This window comes from Penicillium cosmopolitanum, assembly GCF_028827165.1.
Source record: "Penicillium cosmopolitanum strain IBT 29677 chromosome Unknown utg000009l:1.0-9042332.0:1.0-9050551.0, whole genome shotgun sequence".
Taxonomy (NCBI): domain Eukaryota; kingdom Fungi; phylum Ascomycota; class Eurotiomycetes; order Eurotiales; family Aspergillaceae; genus Penicillium; species Penicillium cosmopolitanum.
Genome location: NW_026622679.1, coordinates 1,842,661 through 1,859,076, shown reverse-complemented (window position 1 = coordinate 1,859,076; position 16,416 = coordinate 1,842,661). Strand labels below are relative to the sequence as shown.

Below are 16,416 nucleotides of genomic sequence, written 5' to 3'. Positions count from 1 at the left end.
ATACGAGAAAGACCTGGTATGCTGCAAATAGAAACGCGCAGTTGAATATAAGCCTACGCTTTGAGGCATCCCATGGCAGGGCAAGCTTGTCAATTCGAAAGCCTCATTGGCGCTTGTAGAGGCAGGCCACGGGATACTTGAGTGATGTATCGACGCCTATTTGATCTAAAAGAGTAGGAGGAGATCTGAAAGAGTTAAATAGGAATTACGCTGATGCTAATTGATGCAAAACAACGCCTATGCTGAAGAAAGCTAAATACAAGAAGGGGGTGTCGAAGAGGTAGCAGGCAATTGTAAAAAAACACGACGGTTGGGGAGGGGATGGGGTGGAGAACTTAGAGACATGGATAGGAGATATCAGTCCCTTTCCTTTTGGGCCTCGTTCTCGGTCAGGGTTATATTGGATATAAATGGTAATTCGTGGATGGGATATCAAGCGTATCAAGGGCGAGGGTCATTCATTATTCGATGAATTGGTAGGGGTTGTGGAGGGGGCGAACGAGGAGAACTGAACCAAAAGAAGACCAGTCACAGTCCCTTGAGAGCAATTGGTTCAAGACTTATTTCTCCCACGCGGTCATGGGTGAACGGCCGGCATGGAGTGAACGCTGTGCATTCTTCTGGCTTGCGTTTTCATCAATAAGATGCAATGCGGAATGGTGACAAGGCAATGGATTTTCTTGCAAGGTACCTTGGTCCAACATGTCGATGCGAGTGAGAATCTTGATAAAGGATCAAACTCAATCAAAATGTAGCTCCTAGAAGACCATGATGAAACTGGCCATGTAGATGTTCGATGGCCCAAGCTTCTGGCTAAGTGGAGCCAAAGATGAGAACTGACCAGGCGTTTTCAGGTTTTCGCTAGCAAGCTGGAACGATTGCCCCCACTAGATGTCTTAGATCCCGGAACGGGAACAGAATCGGGTTCGTCGACAGAAATTGTCAGATGGGAGTTGCCATTTGTGCCAGAGTTATCATTCTGCGTAGGAGTAGAGTGGCCAGTGTTGACAGGCGTGGAATCATGACTATCGTCACTTGTCTCCATGCTCAGAGTTGCACTGGTGTCCGAAATATCTGGGCCAGGCTCCCCATTCAAAGAAGTCAACCCCCCCTTCGATATCACGAAGCAGTCGCACGAACTCTTCTGGTACAAGTCCATTCTCTCCGGTCTTTGGGTCTTCCGCAACGAGCCAGCCTTGGCCGTGTCGGTATGAAACGTAGATCACCTGGCCCTCTGTTAGGGGAAGCTCATTCTCATGCTCGCGCGTGAAATCGAAAAGCGCAACCGCTTTGCCGTGCATTTCTTCATCGGGGCAGCCAACAGCAAATTGGTAATCATTCGAATACCGACTAACCCCGGTATTTCCTTCCTCAGGTGTAAATCCAGTTTCCGGGACATATCCTTGCTGGCCACCAGCATGGTATGAATGCCGTCCTTGACTAGCAGGGTATGTGATATACTCCCCGCCAGGCCCATTTTCCATTGAATCACTGTTGTTCGCATAATACGTTTCACTACCGTCGGAATTTATACCAACGTAGGTACCGCGATCTCGTTCCGTTGCGGTGATTTGTTCGTCACCGTTCGAGTCGATACTAGTAGACTTTTGACGCTGACGCGAGGTGGTGACGACCGGGCTGTGAAGGTCTTCATCCTCACTGTATGGGGGTCCATCGCCGAATGACATGGCCGGAAGTTGCTGTTGTTGGCCCTGACTCTGACCCTGACCCTGACCCTGGTTGTTCTCTGTGCTCCACGGGCCCGATGACCATGGACCTCTCGAGGTGTCCCACGAACTTGGGGGGTCTGACAAGCGACGGTATTCGCTCGCAGGCGTCGAGACGCCCGAGGCATGAGGAGGAGGAGGTCCATAATGTAGTGGGTGGATAGGCGGGTAGGCAAAGTCTCGCACCAGAGCGTAGGGAAGACTGGTATGAAAGATGGGGAACACGTGGGAGCCTGGGCGTGAGCGGTTCTGGGATGTGAAGGAGAGATTCGAGTAGGTCGACAATCGATCCTTTGCACTTGGCGATGGTTTTACTGATTCATTGGTGAGAATTGGCGGGAGGACCTGGAGGTTGCTCCCAGAGGAGTTGGCAGGCGCCGGGGACGACATCGCGCGACAGCCAGAGTCCACAAGTTGGACGAGGTGGATAGATGGGGGGAGAGATCGGTTCAAGGCTAGCAAGGGATGCGTGGGGTGTTCATCGGTCGCGCTTGAACTCTATTTTTGCATTGCGATTGATGGCGCGCCAACCGTGTCCCACTTTGCGATTGTAGATGTAGCGATGGGAAGCGAAAGGTCGAGTCAACCGTGGATTTTGTAGTAGCGTGAAATCGATTTGATCCCTATAGAGATATCGATCGCAGTCGCGGCAGATTTCGAGTTGTCTGTATGAAGGGATCCAATGGGATGTGGGTGAGATCCCCCAACGTGGGAGAGAGTTCGGGAATCGGCAACCTCGCGAGGAGGGGGAAGGTCGAGGAGGAGGGGGGGGGGAATGGAGGTCGGACAGGAGGGCCGAGGTTTGGGACCAGGGATGTAACAAAGTATTGAGCTTTTTGGGGTAGTGATGATGGATCCGATCAGAGATCCAGCGTCAAGCGCGAAAGGGGGGTGAAGGGAGGGCTGTTGTTGCAGTTCCAGGCGTTGTCCCGCAGTTGGTCGAAGTACTGCTAAATATAGCAGAAACTGCACGGCAATTGTCAGATATAGAATGCAACCTGGGCACGGCGCTTATGCGGCAAACAAGCAGACTAGTAGGGGCAGGAGAATCGGAGGGGTTGGTCGCAACAAGCAGGTCGAGCACCAGGGGAAAGGGGGGAGCTCTCTCCTCTTTTTTTGCCCACTAGAGGGAGGATGCGTCTGGGAATCGGGGGCCATACCTCACAAGATCCCCTCAGGATAGATGATAAGCGCGGGCAGAAGTGGCGGGGGGGGGGGGAGGGATTGTGGCGTTTCTTGCAGAAAGAGTATATCGGGATAGAAAGAGACCGGCGCGCGAGTAGGAGACGAGACAACCGAGATATCTGGATTTTGGGGCTCTCTTTCTCTCTATCCTGCCCTCATTTGACGCACTTGAGAGACTCGGGGAACTCCTGTGTGAATTGCTTCGAAGATCACGTGTGTTTCAGATCGGGCCCATTCCCGTTTTAGATCGTCCCCTCCGATTTAGGACCGCTCTAACACTACAACTACAACTTCTACAGTAACATATCATATCGACTTGGGATATCCTGATATTCGGATGTTCTATTGGACTGCAAATCCTGGGTATTTGTTTCACACTTTCACTTCTTCCACTTCCACTTCCTTCATTACGAAGGGAGACTATCCACTACCTTGACTTCGGGGTTTCACTCGATTGATCCGCGTCAACAGTCACTGTTGTATCCTGAGACACTGTCACCGTTTTGCCAACGGTATGCCACGCGGTCACCGTGGCCTTCTTGGCATTCGCACTGGATGTTACGGCAGATGACGCGCCTGCTGCGGCCGGAGCCTCCGTGGATTGCTGATCTGAAAGCTTATCGAATTCCGACGGAATGGCCGCCTCGTTCAAATCCTGGCCCTCTGCATACTCGTCATTCGCTTTCTGCTTGTTTGCCGATGTGCCTTGCACATTCACGTCCATACAGGTGGTGTAGATCTCCGTCTTTCCCTGTGGGTATGTTGGATCGGCACCTGGGGCGGTGGGCCAGTCCCACACCCAGTAGAGGGTATACAACTTGCCGGATGGGGCAGTCGTGGGTAGTTGGATGTCTTGCTGGCACCAAAGGTCGGCTCCTGTCAGCTGGCTGGCTTCATGTGTGTACTCCTTTTGGCGGGTCTCCGAGATATCACCGCCGTTGACTTGATAACAACGACCGTCGTCGAAATTCTGGGTAGACAGGAGCACACCTCGACCGTCTCCTCCAGTGCCATCCGCAGTCCAAGCTCCATACACATCCAATAACTTCTCGCCAACCTTTGGCTGTGTCGTGCCATAAACGTAAACCGTGCCACGGTTCTTTGGCTTTCCAGGTTGATTCTGGGGCAGAGTGACATGTCCATTCTCTTGGTATCGAAGTGCGATTGCGGCCCCAGCGCTGGCCTGCAGCCGCGGGCTCCCATCGGACTGGGACTGGTCTTGTTGAGTACCCTTGCAAAGCTTATCGCTAGGTAAAAGCTGGGTCACGTTGCTCCGGGTGCTGGGTGGAAGCAGGTAGGTCATTGTGGTGTCGCTAAAGCCAGATGCCGTGCGAGGATAGTTTCCTCGGGCATAGCCTGGAGTGCCGATGAATGTTCCATTTGGTGCGATGACAGTAAGCTGTTCCACCCAAGAATGTGCTTCGGCGTTTGTTATGAGGGCGAGAAGAGTTGCCAATGCTGGAAGAAACATTTTGTCGAGTTCAAAGAGATCGTTGCTATGAAGAGGTAAATGTTGTCGTATCAAAGGTTTCCACGGTTTTGTATTTCTGTATAGCACCGTCCTGCGGTGCTGTCTTCAATTTGGCTCTTGTGGTATGTGGTATTTCGGGTCGATGCAAGAAGGAAGAAAAGAGGTTTTCGTTGCGACGACGTATATGTTGCGATAGGCAAGGGAGTTGCCTTGACCAGGGGAGTCACTGCTAGTATTTGTACTAGGACAGTGAATGACGAGACAAAATGAAGGAGGGGACCAGTAGGCATTCACACGACACCATGGTGATACTTGGGCAACAAAGCGGGCAATAGAGGAAAGACCAAACAGATTGTTTCAGGGTCGTATTGTCCCAAGATAGCGGGCCTCGAAATGAGAACAAAGAAACCTCACAATGAAGACAAATGAAATAGCCGGCTTTCATCTCATGCCTTCCCGTCCATGGGACCCTGTTCCAAATATATGGACGACCGCCATGGCATGGGAGGCTAGGTCATGCCTAATTGGCGACAAAACCAAAAGAATAATATACTATGAGACTATTTCGATGTCACTGCTGAAACGATGAAGCTCCACTACTATCCATACCTCATGGTGCTAAGTGCCGAAGAAACAGAGGCTTAGGGTGGGTTGGTTGGACGAGACAGTTGGAAAAACGACGGAGCTTGCTTCAGGAGGTAAAGAAATGGAGATAAATCTGGCCCTGAGACCTTCCCGCTTCTCCTGGCGCTTAGAAAGATTGACAGAGGTAGCACTAGAGCCTCTCCCACCGTGCGCGTCCATTGGCGCTCGGGGATGAGTTAGCGCCTCATGAATCTGCATGTTCTGCATTTAGAACATGGGGGAACCTGCAACTGCTTAACATCTTGGCATTCTAACCCTTTGAAGCTATGTTCTTCAAGAGCGAGCCACACTCACGTGAAGAGGTGAAGAGTTGAAGTGCCTGAAATCACAATGGTGTTACTAACTCTACTACTAGTAGTATGTCTATACTTTTTTTGGTTCTAGAACAAGCTTAGAGTTGACAGTATGCAGTGCATGCATAGGGTTTGGAGTTGGTCAAAGTACATTTCCAGTTTTTGTTATTTTTCTTTCACGAGAACTGAATCAATACAATCCAAATAATCGACTCTAGATCAGGTGTAAAGCTCTTATGTACGTGGGATGCACAGACCGATGTGGCACCTACCACTGGCATATGTACATGCACTCGTAGTAGGGCTATGTGAGGGGCATGCATGCACTGGGCTCCAAATTATCATTTGTCGATATTTCAGAGATTACTGCATCTTCGGCTTTTACTCTTCTCGGAATATTCCAGCCTTCCAAGCCGTCCAGCGAGAGCTAAACAGCAAGTGGTCTCCTCCGAGTGCGGACTTTGCATCTTATCTTGATGGAAATTTCCCCATCGTACCCTTGGCAGTCTCGGTAACCGAGTCCTATTGTGGATAGAAGTCGCGGGGCCTGCCAAAATATGCGGCGGTGATTTGGCTTGAGTTATCTGATTTTTATCTGATTTCTCCGTGCGCTCCACCGGGTGGATTCCCGACCGGTCTACGAGAAACAAGGTCGAATTGGGGTCACCAGGCGGAGACTTTCGGAAAGGATGCATCATGGCTGTGAGCATGCCGGTTGAACCGAGCCATCGGCATAAGCTGACATGGCGAGCGAAGCGACAGTACGAGTATTGAAGGCAGGGTTTGCAGCTGGGGGACGCCCTGTGTGGCGTATATGGCACCTGCACCCAAGCAACCCTGGACGAGCGAAGATAAGTGGAGTTGGATCGACTGTCGGCACCCGAGTTGAACCCACACAAGTGAGTCGCGTATTTCCGACACTTTTTCTTCAATTCAAGAATTGACGGATGTGCTCCGAAGGAGCGGGAACAAAGGTCCAATTCATTACCAGGTTGAGGGCACTCTACCTTAGGGTAGGCCTGATTTACGTCGATACCAACCGATCGGGTAGGACACTTAGTAGGGTCCCGGGGGGGGGGGGGGGGTATCACCCTGCTACTTTAGGGCGAGCCGGAGGCATACATGCAGTAGTGTGGTACATTTTGACCATCTTTTCACCTACTCAGATCGTAGGGGGCTACTTCCCTTTCCTTTCTTTTTTTTTTTATCTGCTGGGTTCGCGCGTTGCGCGGGTCAACGTCAACGCCACCGCTTGTTTACGAGAAAGGTAACATCCCGACGAAAAGAGTGTTCCGAGGGGTTTCGATGGTATTAAAAAACAAGAGAATATTCAGCTGGCATTGTAGATGGTCACGAGGGCAACAAGAAGTGCTGGGTTGGGGAAGTGATTGTTGTGCATTGTTCGATAGTCTTTGTAGTACTATTCCCATATAACCTCACCTTGGAACACCTTGGAACACCTTACGCAGTATGTACTCGTACTCTCCCTCTCTACTCTGCCGTCAGCACATCCTTGGAAGCCAAACTTGGTTTGCCCGATCTCTCAACCTCAACCTGGACCACCTCGACGCTAAAGTAGTGGTCCCTCCCCACTCTCCTCCACCTCTCCCTCCACTGGCTTCGCTCTTGACTGGCGTGGCTTGGCGACCCCCGTTGTCGGCGATACTTAATTCCTTGACCCGCGGAGCTCTCTGAGTATTTTGCAGCCTTCAGGGGGTCCTCTTTCTTGTCTCCGTACTCCGAATCCGTGATTCCTGGTCTCTTCCCTGTTTCCTGTTTCCTTTTCCTTTTTTCTTTCTTTCTTTTCCTTTTGGATTCTTTGGTATGCATCACACTCCCCCCCTTAATTGCTCCTGCACCTGCGTCTCCACCAATGCTGATCAATTTAAAAAAAAGTTCACCCCGTGGGAAATCGTCCCTCCAGAACACCGCCTCGCGCCAGCCACATGCGGCCCTCGATCTCAGGGACTCTTGCAATTGACGATTCATTCCACCTCCGCCTCTTAGTTTTGACCGATTAAACTACACCACGGCGGTGATTCTCGCAGGCCCTGGTCCCTGCGGACCATCATAACCCTTCCCCTCCCAACGCCTTCAACAGACGTCCACACCGCTCCCCTCATCGACTCGTCACCATGGCTTCCTCCCTTATTTCCAAGAGACTACGCTCAACCGAAGCCGATAAGGATGTCGAGCCGAGCTGGCTTCGTCGCCAGGTCACTGGTGGCCTCCAATTCATCTCTCGTCGCGCCTGCATTCACCCGATTCACACCATTGTGGTGATTGCGCTTCTCGCCAGCACCACTTATGTTGGCCTTCTCGAAGGTAGTCTGTTGGACACACGCAACTCGCGAAATGTCGCGGGCCAAGTGGATACGGAGACTCTCCTTCAAGGAAGTCGGAGTTTGCGACTAGGAGAGTCCACCTCCTGGAAGTGGCAAGTCGAAGATTCTTGGACTGATGAGAGCGTGAGCAATTTTGGCCCGTGCCTACAAAGTTGAATCCAATAAGCTAACCCAAAATTTTCCCCCTGATAGCAGATTGAGGTCACCGCTGCTCGCCACCTCGCTTTGACCACTTTTATTTTCCCGGATTCCACCTCCAAGTCGGCCTCGACCGCTCCCGCGGCAGACACTGTCCCTGTTCCTGGCAACGTCTCTGCTCGTTCGGTTCCTTACACCCCTAACCTGTTCTCGCCTTTCTCCCACGACTCCGCTCTTGCATACACCGTGCCCTTTGACCAGGTCTCGGAATTCCTCAGAGCCGTTCAGGAGATCCCGGACTCGTCTGCCGACGAGGAGGAGGAAGAATCGAAGAAATGGATCATGAGGGCCGCACGCGGGGCTACTGGCTCGCGCACCGCTCTGAAGATTTGGCTGACCGATGCCTGGAGCTCTTTTGTGGATATCATCAAGCACGCTGAGACAATTGACATTGTCATTATGGTCCTCGGTTATATCTCGATGCACTTGAGCTTCGTTTCACTGTTCTTCTCGATGAGACGCCTGGGCTCTAACTTCTGGCTCGCTGCCACTGTTCTCTTCTCCGGTTCATTTGCATTCCTGTTTGGTCTCCTTGTGACTACCAAGCTCGGTGTGCCGATCAACCTGCTTCTGCTGTCCGAAGGCCTTCCTTTCTTGGTTGTCACTATTGGCTTCGAGAAGCCCATCATGTTCACTCGTGCAGTTCTCAATGCCTCTGTGGACAACCGTCGCCCTCACCCTGGTGCCGCTCCCCGGCCCCTCGCTTCCAGCACACCCGCCTCCATCCAGGACTCCATTGCGACTGCGATCAAGCAGCAGGGCTTTGAGATCATCCAGCACTACTGCATTGAGATCGGTCTCCTGGCCATTGGTGCCGCCTCTGGTGTTCAGGGCGGTCTTCAGCAGTTCTGCTTCCTCGCGGGCTGGATCCTCTTCTTTGACTGTGTCCTCCTGTTCACCTTCTATACCACCATTCTGTGCATTAAGCTCGAGATCACCCGCATCAAGCGTCATGTCGCACTGCGCAAGGCCCTTGAGGAGGATGGTATTACCCACAGCGTTGCTGAGAGCGTTGCCTCCAGCAACGATTGGCCCAATGTTGGATCTGACGGTGGCGAAGGTGATACTAGCATTTTCGGACGCAAGATCAAGTCCAGCAACGTGCGTCGCTTCAAGATCCTCATGGTTGGCGGTCTTATCCTGATCAATGTTGTGAATCTCTCGGCTATTCCCTTCCGCAACACCGGTAACGGTGCCCTAATCTCGCGTCTCTCTAATGTCATGGCACCTGCCCCTATTGACCCCTTCAAGGTCGCTGAGAATGGTCTGGACACCATTTACGTGACAGCAAAGAGCCAGAAGCAGGAGACCATGGTCACGATCATCCCGCCCATCAAGTACAAGCTCGAGTACCCGTCTGTTCACTACGCCCCTGGCGAGTCTTCTTCGTTCGAAATTGAGTACACTGATCAGTTACTCGATGCTGTTGGTGGCAAGGTCCTCGAGAGTCTCCTCAAGAGCGTGGAAGACCCAATCATTAGCAAATGGATCATCGCCGCGCTTACACTCAGTATCATTCTCAATGGCTACCTCTTCAATGCTGCTCGCTGGAGCATCAAGGAACCCGAGGCTACCCCTACTCCTCCCCAGGAGCCGGCCGCTCCCAAGGTCTACCCCAAGTTCGAGCCCAACGAGCAGGAGTCAACCCGAACTTTCGATGAGTGCGCACTGATCCTGAAGGAAAAGCGTGCGCCTACTCTGACTGATGAGGAACTGATCACTCTTTCACTGAAGGGTAAACTTCCTGGGTATGCGCTTGAGAAGACCATGGAAGATGAGAACCTGATGAGCCGCGTTGACGCTTTCACCCGCGCCGTCAAGATCCGTCGTTCCGTCATTGCCCGTACTCCGGCCACCGCTGAAATCACTGGCTCCCTGGAGTCATCCAAGCTTCCGTTCGAGCACTATAACTATGGCCTCGTTCACGGCGCTTGCTGTGAGAACGTTATTGGATATCTGCCCCTGCCTCTTGGTGTCGCTGGTCCCTTGAAGATCGACGGCCAGGACTTCTTTATTCCCATGGCCACCACTGAAGGTGTTCTTGTCGCCAGTACCAGCCGTGGCTCCAAGGCCATCAATGCTGGTGGGGGTGCCACTACTGTCCTCACTGGTGATGGTATGACCCGGGGCCCTTGCGTGACCTTCCCTACCTTGGCCCGGGCTGCCGCCGCCAAGGTCTGGATTGACAACGAAGAAGGACGTAGCATCATCACTGCTGCTTTCAACTCAACAAGTCGCTTCGCCCGTCTCCAGAGCTTGAAGACTGCGCTTGCGGGCACCTACCTCTACATTCGCTTCAAGACCACTACTGGTGACGCTATGGGTATGAACATGATCTCCAAGGGTTGTGAAAAGGCCCTCGATGTCATGTCCAAGGAATGTGGATTCGACGATATGTCCATTATCTCTCTCTCTGGTAACTTTTGTACCGACAAGAAGTCCGCGGCTATCAACTGGACCGATGGTCGTGGTAAGTCCGTTGTGGCTGAGGCGATTATCCCCGGTGATGTCGTGAAGAGTGTCTTGAAGAGTGATGTCGACGCCCTCGTTGAGCTCAACGTGAGCAAGAACTTGATTGGAAGTGCCATGGCTGGCAGCTTGGGTGGCTTCAACGCCCACGCGTCGAACATTGTGTCCGCCATCTTCCTGGCTACCGGCCAGGACCCTGCTCAGAACGTGGAGAGCAGCAGTTGTATTACGACGATGAAGAAGTAAGTTTCTCCCGACCAAACAACCCAACCCTGTTTGTCCAGCCCTCGATACTAATGGCTTCTCAACAGCAACAATGGCAACCTTCAGATCGCTGTCTCGATGCCTTCCATTGAGGTCGGCACCATCGGCGGTGGTACCATCCTTGAAGCGCAGTCCGCTATGTTGGATCTGCTCGGTGTTCGCGGAGCTCACCCTACCAGCCCCGGTGAGAACGCTCGCCAATTGTCCCGCATCATCGCCGCTTCTGTCCTGGCCGGAGAGCTCAGTCTGTGCTCCGCCCTCGCCGCTGGCCACCTGGTCAAGGCGCACATGGCCCACAACCGCAGCGCCGCCCCTACCCGCTCCTCAACGCCCGTGTCGTCCGCTGTGGGCGCCGCTCGTGGCCTTTCTATGACCTCTAAATAATTTCTCGCGCGACCAGCCCTGGCTGGCCCGCGGCCAAGGGTCCCTGTATATCCCCCTCGAGACCCTTTAAATCCACTCGATACCATCTGCTGTGAAGGGGCTAGGCAAAGCGGACCAAACGATGCCCGTCTTAGCTGCCTCTCTCTTGTTGCATCCTGCGTCTTTGATTCTTTCTCTCTCGCTACTAGGCTCTTCGGATCTTGCCATGCGAGGACCATCGGGACAACGCTGTGATGGATATTCATGCCTGGGGTTATCATATATGAACCCCCCCTCGGCTTACGTCGCTAGGAGGCCCCTGTCATGGGGACCGCCTCAAAACCGCCTCAGGCGGATATGAGCTACGCTCCTGTTCTACATTTTGTACTTAGTTTTTCGTCTCGGATAGATATGTCGGTCGATCATGACCTATGAAACTTGTATTGTTTGTTCAGTTGATCAAGGCGTAGAGTCGTGTAGAGTTGATCATGGAGCTTAGTGACTGGGAGACTAACTAATCTATACTGCGGCTTGTATTTTATGCCAAGATTAAGCAGAGTATTTGTCTCCTTCCCCGGGGGCCCCTCATCCCAACGTCCATACGTCCATACTATGTATAGTAGTAGTATAGGCCTAATAGTAGATGTGCATTATCGTGGGTGAAATTGTCCCGGGGTGGTTTGTGGAAGGCCGGGGTACGTGAGCGGGTATCTATAGTGCAGTTTAGCATGTTATTGTCTCAGGTGTCTGCGGGGATAAGCCGGCAGATCAACATTTTCTGTCTCAGATGGACACTTGAATTCCAACGATCTAGGACAGGAAGAGGAACGAATACCCACAATTAACACAGGCGGTGAATGATACTGCCGATGGGGATCATGCATAAACGGTTATTGGCTGGGATGAGGTGCGAAGCACTAGCCAATACTCGTACGCGATACTACACGGTACTTACGGGGGACCCGTTCGTCTGGGGGCCAAAGGGTCTAGATTTCTTGACTCCTGACCGGTTATCGCTAGCAGTCGCTTACTAGTCGAGGAGCCGGGGCGGGTTTCCCGTGCACGATGAGAGATAATATTGGGAACTCATGATGGTTCTGGGGGGGGAAAAAATACAAAAACAAAAACAAAAACAAAAAGGGAAGCTGACTACTGTAAGGAACAGAGATGCGAGGAAGCATGCACAAAGGAATCAACTGCAGGGATGCAGCATCGATCGTGGATGGGGAGTTCAGCCCCTGTGGCTGTGGCTTGTGGCCTCGGGCTGTCTTGGCAGGGGAGTATGATACACAATACACCGTCGATACCAAATATACAGTATTGTGTATTGTATGTTGTGTACTACTGTACACCCACAATATACATACGCAGAGTACATTTGGACAGATCAGACAAAGGATTGCGCACGAGCTGCATGGGAGGATCTGGGCTCGATCAATAGTACCTCGATAAGCATGAGATCCCATCTCATAATCGAATCAAGCATCTCTGTAGATACAAGTGAAACTGAACTGGTTCCCCTTGTACTCCACGGTAGTAGTACGTACATACTCGTACAGCGGGTCCCCTTGTAAGGACGACTCTCGTACTTGGGAACTCCGAAGTCAGCGGCGAACTAGCACACTTTCTCCCTACGAATAATTTCACTGTCCAGTCCATCACTCCTTAGGACGAGCTCCCCTTTTTCCTCTCCCACTTCTGCTTCTGCTTCCACTTTCGCAATCTTTCGTCCCCCCTCCCCCGGTTATTCCTCTCACGCCTTAAGACCCTAGTCCCTAACCGCCACCCTCTCGTTTCAGATCCCCCCCATAGGGACCTGTGCGGTGACCAGGGACGTGGATGTGTTCCAACCGCCTTGGCTTTCTTCGCCCTTGATTGAGAACGAGGAACGAGAAGGAGAACGAGAACGAGAACCATTACCACTGAAGACCCCGGTCCCGACCAGCCGGAAGCTGGCCACCTTGTCAAAATTTCCCTTCTCGGGTCGGATATGAATGTGCCATCGGGAGCCATGTCGCCTGTCTCCGTCGATGGCAGCGACTGGTCCGGCATCAATCAGTATCAGAAGTCGGACCCGCCCTTTTCGCCAACTTTCAACTCGCGGGGCAATTTGGCCACTCCCCCTACCTCCGGCGTTCCCAGCGCACCTCTGAGTCCCAGTGGCACCAGCCCCGGCAATCCTCCCTCGGGACCCTCACCTACCGGCAGCGGCAATCCATCCCCTCCCAACTCGGTGGCCGCGAGATCCAGCGTTGGAACCCTCGGCGGCGATGGACCACGCCCCGGAGGTCGAAGACACAGACAGATGGAGGAGATTCTACATCAGCATTTTGTGACCCTACGACGATTCCTACATCTTGCCGCCCGGAATGACGCGAATGGCGGCCGGTCCAACAAGGCCCGCGATAAACTCTTGCGCTTGTCCCCGACACAGTTCCACGAACTCAGTACAGACGTCTATGATGAGTTGATACGGCGCCAGCAGGCCACGCCTCCTCCCGGACAGCCTCCTCGGCCCGATATCCCGACCTCCCTCCCTCCGCGCAAGGACTTCCACGAGAAACGCAACCAGGCGCGCCACAAGCTTGCCTCCCTCCAACATGCACGCTTTCGAGACTTGGCAACTGACGTCTATTGCGAACTGGAGCGTCGTTTCCCTCAGTTCACCGGCCGCCGTCCACCTCCTAATTTTCCACCCGATGCCCGCCGCTCTCAGTCTCGTGGTCCCCCGAGTCGCATGGGCCGGGGGTATCCATCGGGCGGCCCGCCCGGTACGCCTGGTAGCCCGTTCCCTCCGCGCCATGGCTCCTTGGGTGGCCCACCATCCATGAATGGGGACGGTCCCTTTCCTCGATCTTTCCAAAGCAATACCATGGTTCCGAATAAAAGTACGATGGTGGAAGACAGTGATGACATGGGAGGCGAGGATGATGATGATGCTCGGAGTGATGCTTTTGCGCTGGACGCAGTCTTGAGCAGACGAGGAACGACAACCACTCTGGGTGATAGTGAGCGACGATTATTGGTAGAAAGCCAATCGCAGGTCTCTGCACTGCAGGAGAAAGTGGACAAATTGGAAGAGTTAGTCCGCGCAAAGGATGAGGAGCTCGCCCGATCATCAGATGCAGGGCAGTCTAGTGTAAGTTTTCCCCCCTCACCCTTCATGGTCATACTGGAAAATGAACCATTCTAACTCCCAAACCAGGTCTCTCATCATGAACGCGAGGAATGGGAGGATCTCCGTAATGATCTGGAGAACAAGGTTTCCCAGGCCGAAAATTTAAACAATTCGCTTCAACTTGAACTTGATCGAGTTCGGGAAGAGCAGGAGAGCGTGGAACGCGAACTCCGTAATCAACTGGAAGAGGCCAGTCTCAACGCGGGCGACTCTGACATGCAGGCTCGCTATGACGACTTGGAAAGTCAGCACCAGAACCTCCAGGTGAAACTGCAGCAACAACAACAAGTGACGCAAGAAGTCCGGCGTGAAGCGTCTGAGTTCCTAATGGAGATGAAGACTCTTACGGCTCAAAGTCATTCCAACTGGGAACGCGAGGAGCAGCTCTCTAATGATGTACACCGACTGGAGACGGAGATCAACGATTGGAAACACCGCTATGCAAAAGCAAGGTCCCAACTCCGTCATCTTCGTACTTCCTCTGGTGGTATTGATGACATCCGACCTGACGCGAGCGTCCTTGCGAAGGAGCACGAACTGGTGCAAGCTGACGGCGTGGTCAAAGATATTCATGTGACCAAATTCCAGATGTCCATCGATGAGTTCCTCCGGGTGGCCCGTGTCGAAGACTCACAGGCTGTTTCTCAACAAATTAAGTTTGTTATTACGGCAGTCCGCCATCTGGTCCAGGATGTGGATCAGGCCCCTCCCCCGGTCGATGGATCGGCCACTCTGCGGCTCAAAACCAAGTCTCGAGTGTCAACTACCGCAAATAATATGATTATCGCTGCCCGCAACTTTTCGAGCTCCAGCGGGCTCTCGCCAGTCTCTTTGCTAGATGCTGCCGCCTCGCATCTCTGCACAGCTGTTATGGAATTGGTTCGGGTTGTGAAGATTCAAGCATCACCTAGCGACTGGGCGGACGAGGACGAGGTCGATGTCTCTACCGAGAAGTTCCCAGACTACTTCAGCACGAGTGCCAGCCAGCGGCCCCTTAGCAACCACTCCGAATACAGCATATTGAGCCCTCCGGACCTCGATCACCCTGCTATGCAAAACGGTCTCGCCAACGGCACGGACTTTAATTATGGAGCGCCACAAGGGGATCACGAGCTTCAAGACTTGAGATTCTACGTGGAGGATCAGACTGATAGCATGGTCCAGTCCATTCAGGCCCTGGTGGCCAGCATTCGGGCAGAACACGACATGCACACCGTGCAGACCTATGTGTCTGCCATCTCCGATATTGTCTCTCACGTCGTGTCTTCCACAGAACATTTGGCCCGCGAACGAAGTGGTGATATCTCTCTGCGGGAGCGGACCGAGCCAATTATCAATTCCTTGTACGAGGGTCGCGATCGGCTGACGAACACGGCGGCTACAGGCAACGATGCTACTAGCCCCGAGCACCTGCGTGAGGTTACAAACCAGCTGCCTCCGATCGCCTTCGAGATTGCTCGCCAGACCAAGGAGCTTGTGCAGCGCCTTGAGTCCTTGGCAAACAATGATGACGACGAGTTCGCGTGATGACTTAGATTTCCTTTGATTCGAATCCCTTTTATATTCGGCGGTACTACTCTCACCGCTTGTGAATTTCACTTCTCCTATTCCCTCTCATATTTCACCATCTACCTTGGCCTCCTTTTTATCTCTCTGGCTTTTGAGCGATTCTCATCTGTGGCAACGAGCCGACAATGTCGAAATGATGTCCTGATACGCGTGGCATTCATGCTTTCCCTTTTCCCCTTCTTCCCCTATTCTTTTCTTCACCCCCTTTCAATTATCCTATTCGTTGTATTTCTATTTCGATTTCGATTTGATATCTTCTTCTATGCCCCTTTTCTGTCGTGGATCACTTTTTGAAATCTTTCTCGACCTTACTTTTAGCTGCCGACTATGCATACCTGTGCAAATGAATTGGAAGCGTGCTCGACTCTTTATCCATCCGATCTTTTCATCTGGAAAAGTAGAAGTCAACTTGATACTGAATTCAAGTTGTCCCATGTAAGTTGTAAATAAATAAATATCCCCTACAGGCAGGGTAAATAAAAGCGGGCTTCCCCGGAAGCCCCAGTCCATAAGATGCTTACTAAGCATCCGAGCTCTTGAGGCTTTTCTGGCGTCCAGCATCATTTTCCTCCTTGAAGCTTCTCTTCACCGTGATCATCCTCATCAATTCCTAAAACCTGTACGTATATTGCGTCCAGAATGGCTGCCTCTGTGTATTGCCCTCTGTCTTCACCCCCTCATTGCATCATCAGTCGAAGGAACTCGCTCT

General features: G+C 52.5%; 4 protein-coding genes across 4 annotated transcripts; 2 read left to right on the top strand and 2 right to left on the bottom strand.

The window, feature by feature from the left end:
• Positions 1 to 850: 850 nt before the first annotated feature.
• Positions 851 to 2,117, bottom strand: N7509_008790 (adaptor protein NBP2; the record flags this gene model as incomplete). Its single annotated transcript, XM_056633427.1, has 2 exons — positions 851 to 1,084; positions 1,152 to 2,117. The coding sequence occupies 2 exons, from the start codon at positions 2,115 to 2,117 to the stop codon at positions 851 to 853; spliced, it is 1,200 nt and encodes a 399-aa protein (XP_056484047.1).
• Positions 2,118 to 3,339: 1,222 nt separating this feature from the next.
• N7509_008789 (uncharacterized protein) lies at positions 3,340 to 4,383 on the bottom strand (the record flags this gene model as incomplete). Its single annotated transcript, XM_056633426.1, has 1 exon — positions 3,340 to 4,383. The coding sequence occupies one exon, from the start codon at positions 4,381 to 4,383 to the stop codon at positions 3,340 to 3,342; it is 1,044 nt and encodes a 347-aa protein (XP_056484046.1).
• A 3,073-nt stretch (positions 4,384 to 7,456) lies between these two features.
• hmg1 (HMG-CoA reductase) lies at positions 7,457 to 10,981 on the top strand (the record flags this gene model as incomplete). Its single annotated transcript, XM_056633425.1, has 3 exons — positions 7,457 to 7,789; positions 7,859 to 10,575; positions 10,645 to 10,981. The coding sequence occupies 3 exons, from the start codon at positions 7,457 to 7,459 to the stop codon at positions 10,979 to 10,981; spliced, it is 3,387 nt and encodes a 1,128-aa protein (XP_056484045.1).
• Positions 10,982 to 12,950: 1,969 nt separating this feature from the next.
• Positions 12,951 to 15,665, top strand: N7509_008787 (putative cell polarity protein; the record flags this gene model as incomplete). Its single annotated transcript, XM_056633424.1, has 2 exons — positions 12,951 to 14,099; positions 14,166 to 15,665. 2 exons carry the CDS (start codon positions 12,951 to 12,953, stop codon positions 15,663 to 15,665), a joined length of 2,649 nt encoding a protein of 882 aa, XP_056484044.1.
• Between the last annotated feature and the right edge of the window lie 751 nt (positions 15,666 to 16,416).